A 14,827-nucleotide genomic window follows, 5' to 3' on the forward strand; every position below is an offset into this window, starting at 1 on the left:
TGTTGAATCAGAAAGCCATATAGTTCAGAAAAAGGCACCTCAGCCTACCACATGGTTGCCGACCATCAAGTACCATCTCTGATCAAGCGAGGCTGGGGTTGCCATGGTGATAAGGTGCTGGTGCAACCATTGGTTTGATAGATAATTAGTGTATTTCAGAAAGAGAACACAAAAGCTGTGAACTGCAGAGTTGTAGGAAAAGTCCAGTACATCAGCCTGTATTGGTGCAGGGAGACAGACCTAGTGAATACTTAAATAGATAACTAACAGCAGGATTATCTAGTTGTGATACTAACAGAGGAAATTAGTTTTCAGAAGTTGTGGATGTTGATATCGAGTTTTGGACAGCTGCATTTGTCCTGTCAGGGCCGGCCTTAAGTCAATTGGACCAATTGCTCCCAATTGGGCCCCGCGCTAGGCTAGTGGGCAACACACACTATCCCCTCAGCAGCTACCCTAGTAGGTGAAATTCCTCACCTGACAACAACACAGCGCCGCGGTTAACTCTCAATACTGTCACCACTTTCCGGGATACTATTCCCGTATCCCTTCTGCACCCACATTTACCGGTATTTTACACCCGGAGCACCCGTTACTACAACTTTACTTCAGACAGTTACAGTGAGCCCGCCAGCGGATATGTACACATGCCTGATGTTACCAGGATAGTCACTGACCGAGCAGCCGACTCTTGGTTGGAAGCCAGCGGTACTGACAGTCAAACGAGAGCAGGAGAAATTAAGACAGTGCATAATCCATTGCACCTCAGTACAATTTCATAATATATACTAAATAACAGGGCTGACAGACCTTGGCTGGGAACCTGGGGCTCACCAAAATTGTTCCCAATTGGGCCCCGCACCTCCTAAGACCGGCCCTGTGTCCTGTAATTGTGATCCGTCATTTACTCCATGCTGGCACTGTGAATTCTAGAAGGATCAGATGCATTGGAAGGAAACATGCGACAAGTTGCAGTCATTAAGCAGGCATGCTCTGTTGTCAGGGCGGCTCCCTTCTCACGTAAAACCTGAGCACCAACTGTGAGAACATGGCATCTGCCCAAGTCCCTGTGTAGATGTGGAGTGGGCCTAATTGGACTAATTAGCTGAAGTGGCTGCAATCACAGCAAGCCCCTCACACCATTTAAATGCTGAGTTAAGGTCCTGCCCCACTTGGCGATTTTTTTCGGCGACTGCCGGCGTCAATGACTGACCTATCAGGGTCGTCGAAAGATTTTGAACATTTCAAAATCCAGCGGCGACAAAACAAATGTTGCAACACTTGAGTGGACACCGCGTGTCAACACGTCATCATGCCGCAGTATGTTTCGGTGACCTGATACGTCAGTCAGTGATGCCGACAGTCGCCGAGAAAATTGCCAAGTGAGACAGGCCTTTTAGAATTGAGACATTGATGCAGGTAGGCAATAATCTGTACCATGCCCCATTTCCCACTTGGGCGACTTACAGAAGCCTTGAAAATAGAATGGTCTCACAATGCAAATAATATTAAATGGAGAAAGGTGTGAGATAGGTATCCTTAGTGTACAACAACTTCCTGTGACTCTCTACATTTCTACCTATGACTTTCTCAAAAGCAAATGATATATGGATTAAAAGGGTTTAGAGGAATATGGGCCAGATACTGCCACGTTAGACTCACCCAAGAATGCCAACTTAGTCAGTATGGTCAAGTTGGGCCGAAGGAATTAATTCTATGCTCTACAGCTCCATGACTCTATGGCCTCATCGATCAGGAAGAAGAGGTTGTAGCCACCAAGTCTGAGCTATCCTCCCTACCCAGTTTAAAGCAGTCATCACAAAATGTCAAGAATAACTCCCTGTAGAATGGGAATGGGGAATAGATTCTCTTGAGTGTTTAAGAAGGAACTGCAGATGCTGGAAAATCGAAGGTACACAAAAATGTTGGAGAAACTCAGCGGGTGCAGCAGCATCTATGGAGCGAAGGAGATAGGCAACGTTTCGGCCCGAAACGTTGCCTATCTCCTTCGCTCCATAGATGCTGCTGCACCCGCTGAGGTTCTCCAGATTCTCTTAAGTGTTGGGCAAGAATAACCAGGACCCACCGAGGGGAGTGGAGGTATAGTACAGAAATCATAAGTGAGAAAACAGTTGAGTTTATCAGCATGGGCTACAGGGATAGGTGCAGCACAAAGTTGTTGCTGGAAGAAGTTGTGTTGTACCATACCTGAGGAGGGGTGTCTCGTGCCCAGAAGGTTAGGGTGTTCCATTGGACGCTGTGCAGGAAAGCAGCCCGGTGTTCTCCAAGGCCGTAGAGGTACGCTGAGGGCAACGAGGTCGATATCTGCAGGAACTGGTCAGCAAAGAAGAGAGGAGCAACCGTCGTGTTCAACCTGATTGTAAACAGACAGGGATCAAGCTGGACTCCGCCAATCCAGGATTCCCAGCCCACTCACTCCAGTAACAATGCCACACCAAAGCCAGCCATCACTACACCATAACCAATAACCAGTTTTGGAGCAAGAGGCCACAATAACTGCTTGAATGCAAAAAATCCTAATAGTGTCTGTGACTGAGAGGTAGATCAGCCAAGATGGGACCAAACTACAGGGACGTTTACGTAAGGCCTTGTCCGGTCCTTTGCACACTTCAGTATTCCAGGTGTCGTTTCACTAAGCCCTGTACAACTGTAACAAACCTCCCTATTCTTAAACTCTAATCCCTTCACAATAAAGGCCAACATGGTGTTTGGTTCTTTAACTACTTGTTCGACCTTCCTACTAACTTCTTGTGATTCATACGCTGGAACATCTAGGTCCCTCTGAACTCCATTCATTTACTGTCTCTCCCTATTTAGATGAAATCCACCTTCTGACTCCTCGTAATGAAGTGTATCACTTCACACTAACCTCCATTTGCCCCAGGTATTTGCCCAATTGCTCAATCTATCTATATCCCACTGCTGAATTGCAATGCCTTTATCACATCATGCTCCTCCATCAATCAGCAGTAAACTTCAAAATCGTACATTTTGTTTATATAAATATTAAACAGTTGTGGTCCAAGAACTACGTGTTTCATGTATCCGGTGTAAAAAATGAGCAGTTTATTCCAACTCTTTCTTTTTTTACATGACAACCAGCTTTCCATCCATGCTAACATTTCCTCCAATACCTGGGGTTCTCAGTCCCTAATGCTCAACCTTGTCAGATGCCTTTTGGACATCTAAATGTGGTTTATTTACAGGTTCCCCACCTTTTCCCTTTACACCTTCATAGGATTCAAGCAAATTAGTCACATTTTATTTATTTCATAAAATTAAGTTAACTAGATGCAATTATATTCAGCATTCTTAAATGAATAGTTATTTCTCCTTTAATTATTGACTCCAGCATCTTGCTAACAATAGATGTTAAACTAAGCGGCTTTCAGGTCCCTGCATTCTGTTGCACCCCTGTTTTGAACAAGGGGGGAATATTGGCTATTCTCCAAACTCTGCTACGCTCACTGAATTGAGCTAGCTCTGAACATTTTCAACTAGCTCCTCCTTGTTATCTGCATTTCGCCCCTCGCAGAATCACTTTTGTAGCCCAACCTATGTCGTTAATAGGGAAAGACTTCTTCAAGCTCCTTTCCATCCCCATCCTCTTGACTAACAACAAGATGCAAAAGGGAATAAACAGAAAAACCTACAGCACTGTCCCCGTGGATCTCCTCCTCACGACAATCCCGAACGGATCCTCGGAATATTCCACAGTGTACAATGGACTCGTGGCTTTCTTTGCTGCTCTGGGAACCTCGATGGGGACCTCGTACCGTGGATTTGAGGAATCATTTATCTGAATGCATTCAAAGAAAAAGGGGAGTCAATATTCAGCCACTGGCTGGCACTCTCTATGAGAATCTGGCCAGGAATGTTCACCCAACTCTTGCACGCTGTGAAGATTTGTACTTTAAACTTTACATCCAGCACACATCTCCACTGAATGGAGTACCTTAAAACAAAAAGGCTCCAAAATTCTATCTATCGGTCATCAACATCAGTACCTCACTGCTTTGTAGATGTTCACTGTACAGAGATTGGCCGTCATATTTCCCTTGTTCTAACAATGGCTGACTGAGTTCTTTGAGGAGGTTGTAAAGATGATTGATGAGTGTAAAAACAACAGGAACAACAAGAGGGTGACTTTAGTTTCCCCAATAATAACTGGGACTCCCTTAGTGCCAGAGGCACTAGGTACCTAGATGGTGCAGAATTTGTCAGGCGCATCCACAAAAGTAAGGTTTCATGATCAAGAAAATTAAGGCGCATGGGATTCATTGTGACTTGGTCGACTGGACTCAGAAAATGGCTTGACCATGGAAGACAAGGTAGTGGTGGAGGATCGTTTTGCTGACTGGAGGTCTGTGATCGTTGGTGTTCTGTGCTGGGACTTTTGATGTTTGTGATGTGTCTGTGTGTAGGTGGGCCGATTAATAAGTTTGCAGAGGACACATAATATTTTGCACCGTTGTGAATAGTGAGGACGAGAGGCAGGTGATACGGCCGGATATAAATTAGTTTAAACTATGGGCAGAAGAATGCCAGGTAGAACCTACTCTGGACAATGCAAGGTGTTGCAGTTTAGTAAGTCAAATGCAAGAGGAAAGTATACAGTTAATTGCAGGACCCTTGGGAGCATTGATGATGGGGTGCAAATCCATAGCACTCCATAACACAAGTAAATAGAGTGGTAATGAAGACAAATGCATCAGTCAAGGCATCGAGTATACAAGCTTGGAAGTTATGTTGTAGCTTTAAAAAACTTTGGTTAGGCTGTATTTAGTACTGTGTGCAGTTCTGGTCATCACGTTACAGGATAGATGCGGGAGCCTTGAACATGATGCAAAAGAGTTCACTGGAAGTTGCCTGGATTAGAGAGTTTTAGCAATGAGGAGAGGGAGGACAAACTTGACTGTTTCATCTGGAGCGTCAGAAGCCAAGACGACCCGAGACTAGAATATAACAATACAAGATGCATATGTAAGTTGGATAGTCAGTCTTTTTCCCCCACGGTGGAAATGTCAAATTCGAGACGGCATACCTATAAATTGAGAGGGGGAAGTTTAAAGGATATTCATGAGGTAAATCTTTTTACACAGAGAGTGGTTGGAGTTCTGAAACGTGCTGCTAGGGGAAGTGGTAGATACAATAGCAACGTATAAAAGGTGTTTAAACAAACACATGAACTGGCAGCTAATGAATGGATAGAGACCATGTGTAAGCAGATGCGATTAATTTAAAAGAACAAAAGAAAAGTTCTGGAGTAATTTAGCAGTTCAGGCAGCATCTCGGGAGAGCATGGATAGGTGATGTTTCAGGTCCGGACCCTTCTTCAGATTGATTGTAGTGGGGTGGGGGGGAAGAAAGCTGAGAGAGAGGACAAAGCATGGCAGGAGGGGGATTGGTGGGTTGATATTTGGAACAAAGGCCAGAGATTCAAGTGGAAGAGGTGAGGCAGAAGGACAGAAGAGTTGCAAATTGTGAAACCAGAGGAATGAATAAAGGAGGAGGAGGAAAAGATAAATAGTTGCGTGTCCAGGTGAGGCACAGGGGAAAGGGAACCGGAAAAGCTGCGTGTGGGGATTAAATGGAGGGGGAGGGTGGAGTTGTTAGTGGTTACCTCAACGTTCATACTGTTAGGTTGTAAGCTACCCAAGCAGTGTACAAGGTGCTGTTCCTCCAGTTTGCATGTGGCCTCACTCTGGCAATGGAGGAGGCCCAGGACAGAAAGGTCAGAATAGGAAGGGGACTTAAAATAGTTAGCAACCGGGAGATCTAGTAACCCTTGGTCACAGAGTCCACGCATGGTCTCGCAAATGCACAGGAGGACACATCAGGAACATCGGATGCCGGAGGTGAGGTTAGAGGAGGTGCTCTCGAACCTCTGTCTCACCTGGAAAGACTGCTTGGGTCCCTGGATGGAGGCACGGGAAGAGGTATAGGGACAGGGGTTACATCTCCTGTGGTTGTAGGGGAAAGTACCTGGGGAGGAGATGGTTTGAATGATCAGCCATGATCACAGTGAATGGTGGTGCTGGCTCAAAGGGCCGAATGGCCTACTCCTGCACCTATTGTCTGTTGTCTATTGAACCCGTAAGTTTCAGAGGGAGCGGTCTCTGCAGAAGGCGGAAAAGGGTGGAGGTGGGAAGATGGGACTGGTGGTGCAATCACTTTGGAGGTGACGTAAATGTCAGAGCATTACATGTTAGATGCGAAGGCTGGTGGGGTGAAAGGCGAGGACCAGAAGAACTCTATCCTTGTTCGATCTGGGGGAGGGAGAGTGAGAGGAGAAACATTGTACACAGAGGAGATGTGGGTGAGAGATCCATCTCTGACAGAAGTGGTGAAACCATGTTTACTAAAGAATGAGTACATCTCAGATGTCCTAGAATGGAAAGCCTCATCGAGACCAGATGTGGCGGAGACAGGGAAATTGAGAGTGGAAATAGCGCGTTTGCAAGAGGCTGGGTGGGAGGAAGTGTAGTCCAGATAATCACTTGGTAGACGTTGGTCAATAATCTGTCCGCTGTGAAAGAAACAGAGAGATCAACAAATGGGAGATAGTGTCAGAGATAGAGATGGAGGTCATGATTAATTTAAATTGTCATTAAATTCTGCAGACATTGTGGGCAGAAAATATGTTTTATAATGAGTGCACATCAAAAAATACCTCATTGGCTCATTGGAAGTGTTGTGAAAGGTACCAAACAAATCAGTTTAATACTCAATGACCAGCTCAAAGCTCAGTTCCAATTTCTTCATGGCACTTTGTGGATTTAAAAGTTTCAGTCAGTAAAGATGACCATGGATTTGTTGGATTGTTATAAAAAACCCAACTAGGCAGCCTGTGCTCCAGTCTTATACCAACCTGACTAACCTTCCCCTCCAGTGGATGGCCCAGCTACTCAGCCACGTAACACTGCTAAAGTTTAGTTTAGTATAGAAATGCAGTATGAAAAAAGCCTTTTGGCCCAAGTCCACGCCGACTGACGATCACCCATTGATACACTAGTTCTATGTTATCCCACTTTCTCATCCATTCCCTACACATTAAGGACATTTATAGAGGCCAATTAACCTACGGACCCCCGTGTGTTTGGGATGTGGGAGGAAACCAGAGCATCCAGAGGGACCCTATGCGGTCACAGGGAAAACATGCAAATTCCACATAGACACACACCGTACCCAAGGTCAGGATTGAACCCGCGTTTCTGGCACTGTGAGGTAACCTCTCTACCCGCTGCACCACTGTGCCACCCTGAATTACCAGCTGAAGTACTAGTATCCTCCATGGATTTTCACAAACGCCAGGTAGTCTGTGGAATTCTATGCCTCAGAGGGCGGTGGAGGCAGGTTCTCTGGATGCTTTCAAGAGAGAGCTAGATAAGGCTCTTAAAAATAGCGGAGTCAGGGGATATGGGGAGAAGGCGGGAACGGGGTACCGATTGGGGATGATGAGCCATGATCACATTGAATGGTGGTGCTGGCTCGAAGGGCCGAATGGCCTACTCATGTACCTATTGTCTATTGTCTATTACCATTTTTATTTAAGATTTCCATCATTTGCACTTATTTTGTTGTTACAAACCTAATCTAACTGGTTCACCAATGAGAATGTGCAGGCAATCCCACTTTACTTGCCTTGCACAGATCATGACTCCTGGCTGCCTAAAACTTAGCTGACTCTTAATCACCCAATCTGTGAAAAGCCAAAGAGCTTGCTGGTGTTTTAGCAGTGTTATTTTGGTAGAGCATCTTCTATTCAAAAAGGAAGGTACCCACCTTAATGTGAAGTCTGTGATCAGTCTCAAACATTACGTTCAGTTGGAGCTTCAAAATATCCCGGGGATAGTAAGTTTTATTCTTTCGCGTGAGCTCCCCCGCTTCGCCCAGTTCTGTAGGTGTCCGGTTTCCCAGGATATAACTTGGAAAGTTTGGCGGGTAGAAGCACCAAGGCATTCCACTTGAATCGTTGATGTCCTGGGCAAAACAGCAGCCACGCTGTTCACACAGCTTCCGAGTGACCACTCGGTCCCTCTCTGGGTAGCAATCAAACCTGTGCTGTTCGGGGATGGAGAGGCAGGTGTCTCCACTACCATGCTTGTTCTGTGGTAGGGCGATGCGTACCTCTGGCTCCAGGGACCCTGCCTCCCTGCTGGTCAGCTGTCTCACAGTATCCCCGCTGTGCCAAATGCTGGTTGAGCCAAGGAGGATGACGATGAATATCAGCACCCATACATTACAGCGACAATGGGTGATTTTCTGGTTCATCTTTACGATTGCTGGAACTGTGTGCGAACATTCCAGTAAACTTTCCCCTGCCATGGGATCCAGCAAGAATTCCTTCCCATAGGACCTCAGTGAAGCTGAAACAGTAACAAAAATATAACTTGTTTTGCTTCCTTTCCAATATTCTGCACACTACCAATCACTTTTGCTGACGAATGCAAGTTCATGGCCACAAACTTTCTCTGAGTGCCGAGCTCAGATAGAAACATAGAAATTAGGTGCAGGAGTAGGCCATTCGGCCCTTCGAGCCTGCACCGCCATTCAATATGATCATGGCTGATCATCCAACTCAGTATCCCGTACCTGCCTTCTCTCCATACCCTCTGATCCCCTTAGCCACAAGGGCCACATCTAACTCCCTCTTAAATATAGCCAATGAACTGGCCTCAACTACTTTCTGTGGCAGAGAGTTCCAGAGATTCACCACTCTCTGTGTGAAAAAAGTTCTTCTCATCTCGGTTTTAAAGGATTTCCCCCTTATCCTTAAGCTGTGACCCCTTGTCCTGGACTTCCCCAACATCGGGATCAATCTTCCTGCATCTAGCCTGTCCAACCCCTTAAGAATTTTGTAAGTTTCTATAAGATCCCCTCTCAATCTCCTAAATTCTAGAGAGTATAAACCAAGTCTATCCAGTCTTTCTTCATAAGACAGTCCTGACATCCCAGGAATCAGTCTGGTGAACCTTCTCTGCACTCCCTCTATGGCAATAATGTCCTTCCTCAGATTTGGAGACCAAAACTGTACGCAATACTCCAGGTGTGGTCTCACCAAGACCCTGTACAACTGCAGTAGAACCTCCCTGCTCCTATACTCAAATCCTTTTGCTATGAAAGCTAACATACCATTCGCTTTCTTCACTGCCTGCTGCACCTGCATGCCTACTTTCAATGACTGGTGTACCATGACACCCAGGTCTCGCTGCATCTCCCCTTTTCCTAGTCGGCCACCATTTAGATAATAGTCTGCTGTCCTGTTTTTGCCATGTCCATTCATCACATGAGAACACTGACTGTAAGGCATGATTCACCTCAGCCAGATCCAGTCCTAAACAGTCTTCACACATGCACTGTTAGACACAAATGCACACATGAACAGACATTCTCACGTTTAAAATTGTACAGGAATACACACTCTGGTGCCAGGACAACAGCCTCCTCTTGAACATCAAAAAACCTAAGGAGCTGATCGTGAACTTTAGGAGGGTACATCATCCGAGGACGTACACACCATTGAGGATAAATGGGGATACTGTGGATAGGGGGAGCTGTTTTAAATATCTGGGAGTCCACATCTCTGAGGATATGACATGGACACCACACGCCGCAGCACGTGAGTAAGGCAAGGCAGCGCCTTTACCACCTCAGGCAATTGAGGAAATTCAGAGTGTCTCCGAGGATCCTCCAGTGCTTCTAGTCAACGGCTGTGGAAAGCATCTTGTCCGGAAATATTACCATCTGGTTTGGGAATTGCTCTGCCCAGGACAAGAAGGCTCTGCAGAGAGTAGTGTGTTCGGCCGAACGCACTATGGGAACTTCACTCGCCCCCCTGCAGGAACTATACATCTGGAGGTGCAACTCCAGAGCCAATAATATCATGGAAGACCCCTTCCACCCCTGCAACGGACTGTTTCAGCGGCTAAGGTCAGGCAAACGCCTCCATTGCCATGTGGTGAGAACGGAGAGGTTGAGAAGGAGTTTCTTCCCAGAGGCCATTCGGACTGTAAACTCCTATCTCACCAGGGACTAACTTTACTGAACGTTTTTCCTTCCGCCCACAATATTTAATATGTAAAAGAATATGTGTGTGTTTATGATTTGGTTTATAGTTTGTTTGGTTGTTTGTTTGTTTGCCTTTTTGCACAAAGTCCACGAGCATTGCCACTTTTCATTTCACTGCACATATCGTATGTGTATGTGACGAATAAACTTGACTTGACTTGACATGAGTAAATACATACACTCTCAGACATATGTACACATGTTCTCACACATATGGACCTCACAAAATGAGTGAATAGAGCAGGGGCAGCAACTGAAATAAAGAAAAGCAACATGGAAGCCATTCAACATTTCCTGCAATGCTTTCTCTTCCTCTGTCTCAATACCATATTCCCATCTCTTAATGCCTTTTGAATCAAGATATCTACCTTGTATATTCAGCGATGAAGCCTCCACAGCCCCTATGAAAGAGAATTCCGCAGGTTCACCATTCTATGGGTGAAGACGTTTTTCCTGATCTCAATGTTAAATGTATAATCCATATCCTGAGCCCATGATGTTCTGGATACCATGAGAGGTCATAGTCTCAGGAAATAGGATGACATTTATAACCAACATGTAGAGAAATTACCCTCATTAGCCATCTCAGAAACTATAAAACCCGAGTGAAAACAAATTATCTTTCATTCTGAGCAGCTGTTTCTGAAGAATAGACTACATTTTCCCTATTACCACAGCTGAGCTAATCAGTCTGTTCTTCCCTAACTTCACCATCCACGATGATAAACTAGAGTTTTAATTACCACCCCCCAATAAGCAAGAACCATTCCATGATTAACAGAATTTAAGAAGGGTGACAGCCAAACTATAGTCATAGAGTAACACACAAAGTGCTGGAGTAACTCAGCAGTTCAAGCAGGTCAATGCCTTCTCAAGCCACCATTCGCCGTGATGGTATTTCGGTGACAGTCACAGAGGCCGATGTCAGAAGATCCTTCAGAGGGGTGAGCCCTTGGAAAGCGCCTGGACCTGATGGTGTACCCGGGCATGTTTTAAAAACCTGTGCGGACCAACTGGCTGGAGTTTTTACGGACGTTATCAACCTCTCACTTCTGAGGTCTGAGGTTCCCACCTGCTTTAAAAGGAATCAATAATACCTGTGCCCAAGAAGAGCAAGGTGACGTGCCTCAATGACTATCGACCAGAGGCACTAACGTCTGTGGTGTTGAAGTGCTTTGAGAGGCTGATCATGGCGCAAATCTACTCATACCTCGACAAAAACCTGGACCTACTGCAGTTCGCTTACCGCCACTACAGATCAACGCTGGATGATATCTCACTGGCTCTCCACTCCGCTCTGGATCACTTGGACAACAAAAACCCGTATGTCAGGCTGTTATTCATTGACTACAGCTCGGCATTTAATACCATCAACCCCTCCAAGCTGGTTACTTAACTCTCAGATCTGGGTCTCTGCACATTCCTCTGCAATTGGATCCTCGACTTCCTCATTCACAGACCACAGTCTGTCCATATTGGTGGAAATGTGTTATCCTTGATAACAATGAGCACGGGAGCACCTCAAGGCTGCAAGCTCAGCCCCCTGCTGTATCTCACTCTATACTCATGACTGCGTAGCCGGACATAGTGCAAACTCCATCATCAAATTCGCTGACGACACCACTGTTGTGGGACGTATCACTGATGGGGACGAGTCAGAGTATAGAAGTGAGATCGACCGATTGACAAAATGGTGCCAGCACAATAACCTGGCTCTCAACACCAGAAAAACCAAAGAACTGATTGTGGACTTCGGAAGGGGTAGGATGGGGACTCAGTCCTGTTTATATCAACGGGTCGATGGTGGAAAGGGTCAAGAACTTCAAATTCCTGGCCGTGCATATTTCCGAAGATCTCTCCTGGTCCCAGAACACTGATGCAATCATAAAGAAAGCACATCAGCGTCTCTACTACCTGAGAAGATTGAGAGTCGGTATGTCAAGGATCTCTCCTGGTCCCCTCAGAACACTGACCATCGAGGGGATCTATCGCAGTTGCACACCATCCTCACACACTCATCTCTCCGCTGCCATCAGGTAGAAGGTACAGGAGCCTGAAATCTGCAACATCCAGGTTCAGGAACAGCTTCTTCTATTAAACACAACTTCAAACAAACTCTGAACTATAACCTATTGCACTTTATCTGCTTATTTATGTGTGTGTATATATATATTTCTTAGTGTTCCCCCCACACTCCAACAACGTACAGGTTTGTAGGTTATTTGGCTTGGTATTAATGTAAAATTATCCCTGGTGTGTGTAGGGTAGTGTTAATGTGCAAGGATCACTGGCTGGTGCGGACTTGGTAGGCAATGCTGTATTGCTAAACTAAACTAAAGACATGACCTCCTCTTCACAAAGTCATGTTGACTGTCCGTAATAAGTCTATGTTTTTCCAGTAGATCTAAGAATCTTAATAATTTTCCTTCTGCTGATGTAAGGCACACTGGCATATTTTCTGGTTTGCCTCTGTTGCGTTTTTAAAACAGATGACCAATATTGACTATTCTCCAGTCCTCTAGGACTTCACCTGTGGCTAAAGAGGATAAACCAATTCCTGTCAAGCCCCCAGCAATCTCCTCCCCTCCCGCTTTCAATAACTTGGGATACATCACATCATGCTTTCACCTCAGCGTCCAGGAGGCAAAAAGGCACCCAATTCTCTTAATTCAACTCAATTATTTTTTCTCTCAATTGTCCCTTGGGCCCCAATTCCCAGGCACCAATGTAATGACATTAGAATCGGTAGGCAATGAAACACTGTTCTATGTATTTCATGGTCTTCTATCTATTGTAATGCAGCTGTTCTCAAATCACTTCAATCATTCTCCATTATTTAGTATGCAACAGATCTCCTGATGGTCAACAGCTTTGGAATTATTGCACTTGACTCCAATTCCCACTCCTGTCATCTCTTCCCATCCAATAAGCCTCTGGGATACTTACCGTTCTGCAACTCTACCCCCTTGCAACATCTTCAGTTTCTATCATCACCTCTGCCACAGTGGGCAGTATTTTCTCTACATCTCCCCAACCAATCTCTTCATTAAATGAAAAAGCCTTACCGGCAAGTCTCTGGTGTTTTTCTGTAGAAAAGTCCTAGATAAATCACTAATTCCTGATGGAACCTGACAGTTCAGCTAATCTACTAAATCTGTTTTATAATATCTTTATAATCCTTGAAAAGTCCAAATCTGTTGAAAGTTTCAAAACTTAGATCAACAGAATTTTGATAAATAATGGATCACGAGATACAGAACAAAGGTGGGTAAATGGAGTTGATGAGTAGATCAGCTATGATCTGGTTGAACTTTGGACCAGACACAAGAAACCCAATGTCCTGATAAAGGATGAAGGGACGTAGTGTATATTGAAACAAAAGATCATAGAGCGGAGCAATCATAGAGCGGAGCACTCTATGATCTTTGATTGAAACTTTGGTTACGACTGTTTCAAAGGTGTTACCGATTTAGATGTATCACTGGATTTAGGGGGTCGGCAGGAGAGACAAGATGGGTCTGAAGAAGAATCTCGACCTGAAACGTCACTCATTCCTTCTCTCCAGAGATGCTGCCTGCCCTGCTGAGTCACAACAGCTTTTTGTGTCTATCTTGAAGTAAGATGGTAATGAGTTATGGCAAATCTTTAAATACAATGCTGCCAAGTGTAATAATTAAGCTCTATTGCTGCTGATTTTACAATTAAATGGTGAGGGAGAATTTAGTCAAATCAAGGGAAACCTTCACAAGGTCAAATTGACAAAAAAAAAAGGGACGGGGGTGGGAGGTCAATGAGGCCACAATGAATGGGGGCGGGTGGGTGAGTCTGCCGAACAAACAGTTCAAAAACAAATGACATTTCAATTCCGCATGTAACCGTGCACAGTCGGGGCAGGACCGGGCCGGGGATAGGACTCAGTCGGTGGTGGGTCGACAGTCAGGGCCTGTGGTCTCCACCAAAGATACCAGAGGATCCTCTAGTATCTTTGGTCTCCACCGCAAGACAGCAGGAGGGTTGCTGGGCATCGGCCCTCCACCGCCGCCCTTCCGGCCTCGCCTGCAACCAAACATCATAGCGCTCTATGATCTTTGCCTGCAACAAGGACCAGGGACGATATCGCAAAGACGGGGGTCCCGGGTGATGGAGGCTCCGGCAGGGCCTCGCCCAGTTTACAGACTTGCCGGGGTCGGGGCGGGTGTGGAGCGAGGGGCGTCCACTAACGGGCAGCCCCGGTGCTTCAGGGTTATACCCGGCCGGGCCGGGCCCGGGGTTGTGTCTCCTCGGGCTGAAGCCTCACCTGAAGAGCGGCGCTGCGAGCTCCAGCCAGGCCGGCAATGCCCGCGCTCTCGGCTCCCTGCAGACGGACTGGAGCTGCCGAGCTCCGGCCTGAGCCTGAGCAAAGATCTTATAGCGATAAGATCTTTGAGCCTGAGTGCAGCTCGGGGGCAAAGAGCAGCCGGGGCTGGACTGGGCTGGGCTGGGCAGGACTGGACGGGGCTGGAGCAAACCAGCAACACGTTTTTCACCCAGAGATATGTGAATCTGAGGAATTCTCTGCCACCGAGATGTTTTCAAGGGAGAGTTAATATTTAGCTCTTACTAGGGTTACTGGAATCAAGGGATATGGGGAGAAAGCAGGAACAGGGTACTGATTTTGGATGATCAGTCATGATCATATTGAATGGCGGTGCTGGCTCGAAGGGCCGAATGGCCTGCTCCTGCACCTAATGTTCTA

At 45.9% G+C, this 14,827-nt stretch overlaps 1 protein-coding gene across 1 annotated transcript in view; it reads right to left on the reverse strand.

The window, feature by feature from the left end:
- Window positions 1-14,546, reverse strand: part of gaa2 (alpha glucosidase 2) — a 35,670-nt gene extending 21,124 nt beyond the window's left edge. Inside the window, exons 1-4 of the mRNA XM_055651347.1 lie at window positions 14,390-14,546; window positions 7,807-8,390; window positions 3,675-3,820; window positions 2,209-2,374 (exon numbers count right to left, since the gene is read on the reverse strand). Coding sequence (XP_055507322.1) covers window positions 2,209-2,374; window positions 3,675-3,820; window positions 7,807-8,349 — 855 coding nt within the window. The 5' untranslated portion in view covers window positions 8,350-8,390; window positions 14,390-14,546. The remainder of the gene's footprint in view (window positions 1-2,208; window positions 2,375-3,674; window positions 3,821-7,806; window positions 8,391-14,389) is intronic.
- Window positions 14,547-14,827: the final 281 nt, after the last annotated feature.

Source organism: Leucoraja erinacea, chromosome 20, assembly GCF_028641065.1.
Source record: "Leucoraja erinacea ecotype New England chromosome 20, Leri_hhj_1, whole genome shotgun sequence".
NCBI classification, from domain to species: domain Eukaryota; kingdom Metazoa; phylum Chordata; class Chondrichthyes; order Rajiformes; family Rajidae; genus Leucoraja; species Leucoraja erinaceus.